This window comes from Falco biarmicus, chromosome 4, assembly GCF_023638135.1.
Source record: "Falco biarmicus isolate bFalBia1 chromosome 4, bFalBia1.pri, whole genome shotgun sequence".
NCBI classification, from domain to species: Eukaryota; Metazoa; Chordata; class Aves; order Falconiformes; family Falconidae; genus Falco; species Falco biarmicus.
The window spans coordinates 102,211,577-102,221,857 of NC_079291.1; the positions used below are offsets into that span (position 1 = coordinate 102,211,577).

Genomic DNA, 10,281 nt, shown 5'->3' on the forward strand with positions numbered 1-10,281 from the left:
GTGGAGGGGAGGGCAGTGCTGTTGCTCTTGCTACCCTCAACTTGGAGGAGCCCTTCCCGGCTCACCAGTTCCGTGCTTCAGCTGGAAGAGAGGCAATGCTGGCAGAGTTATCTTAGAGCTGAGGACCTTGCCTTGGTCCAGCCTAGTCAAAGGTTAAGCCTTTACTTTCTAGATGCTGGGCATGGCTCTCTGCACTCAGCGAGGCTGAGCTCCCTACTACTGTGCCCACAGGAAGATGGAAAACAAAGTGTAGTGAAATGAGGCCAGTTATTTCAAGAGTCTTCTAACAGTTTTTGTGCTCTATATCCTATTTTACAGCTTTGACCTGTCATGCTTTTCTCTCACTTGACTAGGCTTTTGCTGTCCACATCAATTTCAAATAACTACTCTGTAATAGCAACGTATCCTGGTGGGACCGCTTTCCTGTCGGCACCTTTTTTTAAAGACTTGGACCTTCTGCTCGTCTCTATTTAAAGCATCACTCCATGCTTGTTTTTCTGTAGATACGGTTCTGGTGTGGAGAAAGCCAAGCTGGGAGAGGTGGGAATGATAACTCTGAAGTGATGTTTTTGGGAAAGAGGAGGGTCTGTACCTACCTCCTGCTGCTTTGGGCTTGGGTTGTGGAGCTGAGGCTGGAAGGGCTGCGTGGTGCAGCTGTGGAGGAGCCCTGAGGAGACCCTGTGTTTAATTTCTACCCAATTAAATAAAATGGCAGTGACACAAGACAAAGGGAGAGCACTCCACAGTGGGCAGGACAGCTGTGGAGCTCCTTGTCACAAGATGTTATGGGTGATAACGGGGAGGATTCCATTTACCCACCTACAAACTGATGGTTTTGCAGGTGGGAATATGATGTATATGCATGTGTACAAAAGCCAGTGCAGGAGGCAAGCAGTGTGGGGGTTAGTGCCCTGCTGTTGCACTCGGGGCTGATGGTGTCAAAGACAAGGGACTGGTGTTCCTGCAAGAATTGCTTTTCGTTGCTGTGGTCTGGAGAAGCTGGCTGGATTAATTGTCCCTGCAGGGTACAAGCGTGCTTAAAACCACTGTTCACAACGGCCCCTAGCATCAGTGAGGCCTTGTGGCTTTTATTCTCTACTGACCTTTTTGCCTGGTGAGTTGCAGGTGCTACGATGATGTGTGCAAGGGTCACTTGCTGGGCGAATCGCAGAGGCAGCCTTGTCCTGGAAGAGGTGGAGTGTTTGACCGGAGTGCTGAGCCAGCTGAGCTCCGTGGGTGGTTTTGCTCTTTGCCCAGGTCCTGACTGGGCAGGAGGGAGAGACCAGAAGAGGGAGGCGGGCTGGTGCGAGGGGAGGGGATCAGATCCCCAGTCCACACCAAGTGTAATAAGCAATAGCTACAACCAGCGCCCTGAATTTGCAAAAGTGGTGTGATCGGGGCCCCTGCCAGTGGGTAAGGCCATGGAGGTAGCAGCAGGGCAGCCAGGTGTGGGGCTTGGCTGTGGCTGCTCCCCACCGAGGGGCTGGAGCTGTTGGCAGAGGCAGCTGCATTTTGCAAGATGCTGGTGCAAACATGAAAGCTGGGGAATCGTACAACTGTATTTGTGCCACAGGGGCTGGAGTGGGGTGGAGCGGCAGCAGCAAAATGAAAAACTGACCGCTGTTACTGGTGCATGGAAAGCAGCATGGAGATGCCCAGCTGCGAAGCCCAGGGTGGGAAAGCTCCATGTGTGCCTTGGTAGTGGCACCTGGCTGGCCTTTGGGGCTGGATGTGCCCCGCGCTGCACCCTGCCCTGACCCCGCCGTCGGAGCCCTGCCAGCCCAGCACCTGCTGCTGCAGCCCCCACGGGCGGGCACGGTGCCAGCCCTGGCCCCCCAAATGGCCACCCCTGCCGCCCCCGCTGCTGCCCCTGTCCCGGCACCCGGGTGTGCACGGACCCTCCACCCCACACGCACTTCAGGGTGCTTGTAGGTAAGTGTGTGACAGAAGCACAAAAATATGTTCAGGGTTCTATAGGTACACAGATACAAACAGACGTATCGCTAAAATACGTATGTGGTGTACATATCCGAACACACTGACACAAGCAGTGATGTGTGTATGTGTATATTTACCAAGACACATCTGTTGTGAGCCACAGAGCGATAGAGCAAGGGGGTGCAAGAGCACAACCAGGACATCATGGACACAGGGGCCGGGGGAGCGTGTGTGTGTGTGTTACAGGTTTCCATTTATGAGACATACATGGTTGCAGGGTTAATGGTGTAAGCATATGCAACGCAAAGCATTTATTTCTCCATATACATATCTATACAGAGAGAGAAAAAGTTATCACACACAGATGATGGCTACCCTCATGTATACTTTATTTATATATTTTTATAAAAAACATTTAAATACAAATGTGTAGATATACACACATAAAAACGTATGCGTCTGTATTATCTATCGACCCCATCTATGGAGAGCAGACATGATCATACACACTAACACATTTTAAATTATTTTATACTTCTATGCTTGTATTTGTATGTGTGCAAATGTGTTTTTTCTTTGTCTGCACACAGATACCCTCCGTATTTTTTTATATTTATACACACGTGTGTTTTAATATATATATTTTTATATTTTATTTATGTATTTTAATATATTTATGTATTTTCTATTTCTAAGTGTTTTAGATACATAAACGGGTCATATACGTGTGGGTACGTGTGTGTAGCTTAGCTATTTTTATGTTTCTTAGAGAAGGGGGAGGGAGGGAGACGGGGAGAGAAAAATTAAATAGGCACATAAGTAAAAATTTAAATAAATTCGATGTAGAGGTGGATATGGGTATATCTACCTGTGATTTGGGAAGAGGGAAGGACTGGCTCCCTCATGCTCTGTCTACGTATATACATACGCATATGTATATGCATCCTAGATATTATACGTGGGGGTGGAAGAGAGGGTGGGAGAGACTTCAACCTCACACACATACATAGCCTATATGCATTTTGGGGGTGTGTGTGTGTAATATTTTTTACCATTCTCCGTGCAGGTCTTTTTCTCTCCCTCAGGAGGGGAGGAGGAGGGGAAGACAGAGAGAATGACAGAAAATAGACACACACAGAGTTTGTTACATATATAAGTAAACAAATAAAGTGTATGTGGCAGGGGTATGGGGAACGCGCTGTGTGTGTGAATAGTGCGTGCGCGCTCTCATGTGTATATATAGCAAGAGAAACAATGTGTGAACAGCTCTTGCTCACACTCTGTAAGCATGCGTATGCATATGCACACGGGGAGAGGGCATTGTGCCTTTAAGGATATATGTATAGATGTGGGGATGCCATGTATGTATGAACATATAAAATTATATATTCATGTATATGTGTATATGTAGCGACAGAGACTACTGTGTGTGTGAAGAGTGCTCTCTTGGTGACTACATATATATTTATATTTATATATGTGGGGGTGAGTGAGGGGTCACCTCCCCTCCATATGAGAGACAGAATGTATTTATAGCAAGGGAGAGGGGTGTGACTGAGGACAACACAGCATGGGTGTATCCCCAGAATTTGTGTGTGCAGAGCTCTCTATCTCTTTCTAAATATATATAGGCGTACACGGGTAGTGAGCATTATGCATGTGTGTGCACAGCTCGCATGCGCTTGCTCTCTATATGCATGTGTGTGTGTAAGCAGTGCTTTCTCTAATTATATATGTATATATGCATATACAAAGAGAAATATGTGTGAACAGTCTTTATGTAAGTGTATATGTATATATTTCTCTATAGAGGCATAGCTATAATGAGACAGTATTGTGTGTTTGAGCACAAGTATTGTGCGCTCTCTACATATGTCTATAGACGGAGAATATATATCAAGATATAAGCATACAACTGTACATATTTATACACTCCAGTGATTATACATGGAGGGGAGATAGAATGATAGAAACCGTGTGCATGCGTGTGTGTGGCAAGAGGTATTTGTGTAATTGTGTGAGTGAACAGCTGTCTCTCTGTATTTATGCATATAAATATATGTAGGTGTACATATAGGAAGAGAATTGTGAATGTTAACAGCTCCAAGTATACATCTATATATGTAATGAGAGAAGTGTGTGTGAGAACAGTGGTCTATATATAGAATGCATAGATGTGCATATATATACATACATAGAGATAGAGGAGTATTATGTGTGAAAACAGCTCACTAAGTATATACATATGTATGCATATATATGGAGAGAGAATAGTGTGGTTTTGTGTAAATAGTGTGTGCTCTCTAGTTATATATGAGTATATGTATATAGAGAACTGTGTGAACAATCTCTGTGTATATACATGTATATATGCTTCTACATATTTATACATATAGCAAGAGAATAGTGTAAGAACAGTTCTTGCTACCTCTACTTATGCATATACATACAAAAAGAGAATATATTGAGATATATACATATATGTGTATATATTAATGCACCCCAGAGCTTATACATGGGGTGGGGTGGGGGTGATGATGGAAAATGTGTGTGTGTGAATCACTCCTGCTTTTTTTGTTATGTACATGTATGTATATATGTCTAAACAGATAGATATAGCAAGAGTGCGTGTGAACAGCTGGCTCTGTATGTATGTGTCTGTGCAGAGAGAGTATCCTGTACATGCATTTGTGTGTGAACAGCTCTACCTAGAGCTGCAGATATGCGGTTTCCTATAGAGGGGGATGGTGAGATGTGCGCAGGCGTGCTCCCGCGCTGTATGTATGTGCATATTGAGGGAGAGAGAGAAGTGTGTGTGTCTGTCAGTGCTGATCTCTCTCCCCCACACCAGTATATATGTGTACATGCGTGTGTATGTATGTGTAGTAAGTCTATTCTTTGTTTGAACAGCTCTCCCTTCTCTACATACATATATAGTGACAGAGAACTCTGTGTGAACACCCCTCATGCTCCTTCTCTGTATCTATGTATCTACGCGCATATATATGCGTATATGTATATAGAGCTTGCTCAAGAGAAGTATGTGTGTGTGTGAGTGACAGAAAACAGGTCTATCTTTCATTATATATGTATGTGTATTTTTTATATCGTGAGAGAAACGTGTGTGTTAACTTTGTATGTGTTTAGGTGTGTTCATAAGTATATATGCATATTTGTATATAACAAGAGAGAAATGTGTGTGTGTGTGAACAGCTCTCTCTCCCCCTAATTATACATAGATGTATAAATATTTAGTGAGAACATTACGTATGTTTGAAACCAGCTTGCTGTGTGTGTGTATATATAGTACATATGCACGCTTTTGTGTGTGTATATATACAGTGCATGTGGGGAGAGAGGGGCAAATGTGTGTGAGCGCGAGAGAACAGTTCTCTGTATATACATGTGTGTATATATATGTAAGTATATATGTCTATATCATAGAATCACAGAATGGTCTGTGTTGGAAGGGACCTTAAAGATCGTCTAGTTCCACCCCCCCGCCATGGGCAGGGTCACCTTCCAACAGGTATATAGTGAGAGAATACCGTGTATGTATTTGTGTGTGAACAGCTAAGTACAGAGAGATAGATGCAATTCTGTATATTGAGGAGGGGATAGTGTATGTCTCTGTGTGAAATCACATGCGCTCTCTCAGTGTATGTATATATATGTGCATACAGAGAGAGGTCAATAGAAAACCGCGTGTGAGAAACCAGGTCTCACCCCTGTATCGGTATATGTGCATACATACATGTTTCTGTGTTGAAACAGAACGCTTTCTCTCATCCCGTCCATTTCTATATATGCCTATATATGTATACACACACATATATAGGCTTATGTAGTGACAAGAGAACTATGTATGAACCTCTCGCTGTGTATATATATCTCTAAAAAAATGGAGACAGAAGTATGTGCGAAGTGTGTCTCTATATGTTTATAAATATGTATGCATATATGCCTATCGATGTGTGTATGTATAGCAAGAGTAATTGTGTGAGAACAGTTCACTTTCTCAGCATATGTCTATACATGCATATACAGAGCATGTGAGAGAAGCGTGTGCGTATGTATGAACAGCCCTCTGTTATGTATGTATACACGTATGTGATAGAGGTGTATGTGAGCAGGGCTTGTTCTCTGTGCCTATATATGTACATATAGGGAGAGAACGTGTGTGTGTTGGGGCTATTTTTGCCCATTCCCTGTGTATCGCTCTGGCTGCGAACCACAGACACACACAGGCACAGCCACCCCCCACATATTTTATTCAAATATTTCTCTATCCATATATTTAGACACATGCGTTCTGTTCCCTATGGTCTCCCTGGGGGGAGGAGGGGGTGCGCCCCCACAGCCCCCGCCGGGGGTGTCACTCGCGGTGTCACTGCACGTGCCCGCAGCCACACACAGTGCGGTGAGACCCCCACACTGCCCAGCCCCTCTCACCCCCGCCGATATATTTTATTTTAATATTTATGTGTTTATGCCAAGATTTTAAAAATATATACTGAGGTATTTATGTTTATGCATGCACTTAACATTTCTATTAAATTTACATGTAGCTATTACAATCAGTAACTGTTCTATATTCCATACATACATAATACACACGACATGCACGCTCCCCCTATACAACCATAATATATAGCCAGCTTAGCCATAAGCTTCCATTTGGTTACAGCATTAGATCTACACATATGTAGACGCATATGTTTGTGTGTGCCATACACGCACATGTATCGATCTATATACATTACGCGTGCTGACCCCCACCGCCTTGCAGCCGTGGAGGCTGGGCAGGGAGGGCCGAGTCCCGGGGGGGTGGGCGTGGGGATGCTGGCCGCCCCGGGGCCGAGGGGCTCCGGCTGAGGGGACCTGGGGCCGCGCCCCCTCCCCCACCTCCCGGCCCCCCTGTACCGACCCCCGCCCCAGCGCCTGGCGGCTCCCAGCGGCCTGACGCAGCTCATCGCAGGTGTGCCGGGGCACGGCTGCTATGGGGGGGGCAGAACCCCGCTGTTATCGGGGGGCTCTCTCCTGGGGGGGGGGGGGAGCGGGGCGGGACAGGTCACACCGCTGCAGGACGGGGGGGACACGACCGGGCAGGATCCGGCCCCGGCAAGGGGAGCGCCCGGCGGGCGGCCCCAGAGACCCCCCTCCACCAGCGCGGGCTGCAGGGGCTGGTCCCCTCCGGCGGGGGGGCCGGGCGAGGGAAATGGCGGAGAGCGGCCGGGGGATGGGGGGAGGGGGAGGGGGAGGAGGAGGAGGAGGAAGGGGAGGTGGCGGGGCTGTGCAGGCTCGGCGCGGCGTGCGTGGGCGGGGGACGGTGTGTGCGGGTGTGGACGTGTGTGTGTGCACGCGTGTGCATGTGCACGCGTGTGCGCACCCCTGCGCGTGTGCCCCGTGTGCCGGTGCACGCCTGCGGGCCCCGGCGGGCACGCGTGTGCCGGCTGCGGGGGTGCCCCCGCACACTCACCCTCCCCGGCCCTCGCACGGCGGGGGCACACGGCTCCCACCCCCAGGTGCGGGGGACGAGGGGCCCAGCCAGGCCCGGCCCCGAGGCTCTGCGAGGGGGGGGGGCGTTGTGCACACCCCTCCACGGGAAGACTCTTCCGCTGGTGGGATTTCGGGGGGTGCGGTGTATTTTGGGGGGCGGTCATAGCACCGTTGCTCCCCCCCCCCCCCCCCCAGCCCATGCAGCGCTGCGGCCTGCAGTGGGGCTAGGAGATCGCCGCCCCCAGCCCCCTCCCGCGGCACGCAGGTGCTGCGGGGACGGCAGCTACTCACCATCCCCCCCCCCGCCCCACATAGCGCCAAGCCGGGGGTGCCCACAGTCCCTCCGTCGCCCACCCATCTGGACCCGCCGCGCTTCCCGCATCCTCCGCTGCGCGGCGATGCCCACCGGGGGGGGGAGCACACTGGACACGCAGGGCTCCCCCCTCGGGGGCCCCGTCCGGGCGGCCGTGGGTGTGGGGGTCGTTGGAGGGGCGGCCCCCGTCGCCGGGGCGGGGACCCCCGGCCTCGGCGCGGCGTCTCCGCGCTGCTGCCGGCGGCCGCGGGAGGGCGTCGCCTGTGTTAGTTCCCTCCGGAGAACCCGGGGCCAGCGCCGCCGCCACCCCCCCCGGCCGCCCGCCGCCTCCTCCCGCCCGCGGCAGCCCCTCTTGGGCGCCGGGCGGCGGCGGTGGTGATGCGCCGGGGGGCCGCCGCGGAGCCCCAGCCGCCGCCGCGCCGGGCGCCCCCCTCCTCGCTCCCGCTGCCGCGCTGGGCGCGCCCCCGAAATCGCGGCGGGGGGCGGCGGGCGGCGGGCGGCGCGGGGCGGGGGGGCGGTGGCGGGCTGGGGGGCGGTGGGGCGCGGGGCGCCGGGCGGGCGGGGCGGCCCGGGGGGGCTCTGCGGCGGCGCGGGAGCCCCGCGAAAGGGCCCCAAGAAGCACAAGTTGGAGCTGGCGGCGGACCAGGCTGTTGTTGTTCTCAACGTGGTCCGCCCCGCGCCCATATAAAGGGCGGCGGCGGCGCCCGCCCCACCAGAGCGCGGCGGCGGCGGCGCGGAGCTGAGCGGAGCGGAGTCGGACAGCAGCGCGCCGCGCCAGGCCTCCGCCACGCCGCGACTGCCCCTGCCCGCCCCCGCCTCCGTCCTGCGGCCCGCGCCCCCGCGGCAACATGTCGGTAGAGCTGGAAGAAGCCGATCTGCCCCTGACCGAGGCGGAGGAGGTGCCTCTCGCCCCGGAGAAAAAAGCGGCCGCTAAGAAAGCGAAAAGCGGCGGCGGCGGCTCCTCGTTGACGCCGTCGAAGAAGAAGAAGAACAACAAGAAGAAGAACCAGCCGGGCAAATACAGCCAGCTGGTGGTGGAGACGATCCGCAAGCTGGGCGAGCGCAATGGCTCCTCGCTGGCCAAGATCTACAACGAGGCCAAGAAGGTGGCCTGGTTCGACCAGCAGAACGGCAGGACCTACCTAAAGTACTCCATCAAGGCGCTGGTGCAGAACGACACACTGCTCCAGGTCAAGGGCACCGGCGCCAACGGCTCCTTCAAGCTCAACAGGAAGAAGCTGGAAGGCGGCGGTGATGGGGGCGCGGGCAGCAGCGCCCACAAATCCCACAAGAAGGCGACGGCCTCCACGTCCCGGCGGGCGGAAAAGAAGCCGGCGGCCAAGAGCAAGAAGCCCGAGAAGAAAACCCACAAGAAGGGAGCCGGCGGCGCGGCGGCGAAGAAGGACAAGGGCAAAACCAAGAAGGCCACCAAGAAGGGAGCCGCGTCCCCCGGGGGCAAGAAGGTGAAGAAGTCCGCAAAGCCTAAGGCACTCAAGAGCAGAAAGGCATGAGAGTGGGGCGCAGGGAGCCCCCAGCCGCCCCCCGGACTGTGAGCCCCGCGGCACAGACTGCTCTGAGGACGGACCCCAGGGGACCCGCTTTGTCTTTGTGTTGCTGATTCGGCTCCGCAGCCGCCGCCGTGCGCGGTGAGCGGGGCTGCGGCTGCCCCAGCGCCCCCCCACCCTTTCTCCGACGCCTTATTTTTTCCATCCCCCCACCCCCCTCCACCCCGCGGCTTCTCCCCGATCGCGCCCCTTTTGTTTTCGGCCGTGCCCCTCCCCGCGTGTAGACGGTTCCCGGCCCCCTCCCCCCGTCTCCCCGGTGCTTTACAGGTTTTTTTTCCCGCCCGGTTTCCATAGCAGCCATTTTGCGGCGGCGGCCCCGCTGCCCCCCGCGCCACGTGGGCCGGCTCCCGCCGCCCGGGCCCGCTCCGCGCCCCCGCCCCGCCCCTCCCGCGGGCGCACCGTGCCTGCTCGCAGCGATTTCGAAAAGCCACGGCGCCCCCTATTGGCTCCCGGCCCCCGGCGCCATGGCAACGGCCCGTTCGGCGCCAATTGGCTGCCGCGGCGTCGGGGCGCTCTTAAAGGGCCGGCGCTCGCGGGTGGCCGCCCGCCCCCTGGCGGGCCAGCCTGCGGGGGCCCCTTGGGCCGCCGGTTCAGGTCGCATCTTCAATGGCCTTTAATTTTTTTTTTTTTTTAATCGGTTTTCGGTTGGTTTTTTTTTGTTTGTTTGTTTTTTTCTGGGGTTGGGGTGGGGTGGGGAGGGAGGGTGGGATATTTGTTCTCGGTTTTTTTCTTTTCATTTATCGTCGTTTCAAATAAATTGTTAAAAAAACCATCGAGCTGTTGTGTGCTCCCTGCAGGCGTCGGGGAGTGGGCGGGGAGGGCTCGGGGCGAGGCAGCGGAGCCCCGGGGAGAGACGGGGAGGGGGGGTTGTGGGGTGCTGGCCGTGCTGCGTTGGTCCCCGCGGAGGGGGCTGGAGCCGCTCCGAGCCCGTCCAGATGTGGGTGCGCCAGAGCGGGCCCGGGGGCG

General features: G+C 53.9%; 1 protein-coding gene across 1 annotated transcript; it reads left to right on the forward strand.

The window, feature by feature from the left end:
* Positions 1–8,456: 8,456 nt before the first annotated feature.
* LOC130149002 (histone H1.10) lies at positions 8,457–9,994 on the forward strand. The gene has a single exon (XM_056338212.1). The coding sequence runs from the start codon at positions 8,599–8,601 to the stop codon at positions 9,259–9,261; it is 663 nt and encodes a 220-aa protein (XP_056194187.1). The 5' UTR covers positions 8,457–8,598; the 3' UTR covers positions 9,262–9,994.
* The last annotated feature ends 287 nt before the right edge of the window (positions 9,995–10,281 follow it).

Coding starts and splice junctions, on each gene's coding strand:
- LOC130149002 (XM_056338212.1), top strand. CDS start 8,599: ATGTCGGTAGAGCTGGAAGAAGCCGATCTGCCCCTGACCGAGGCGGAG.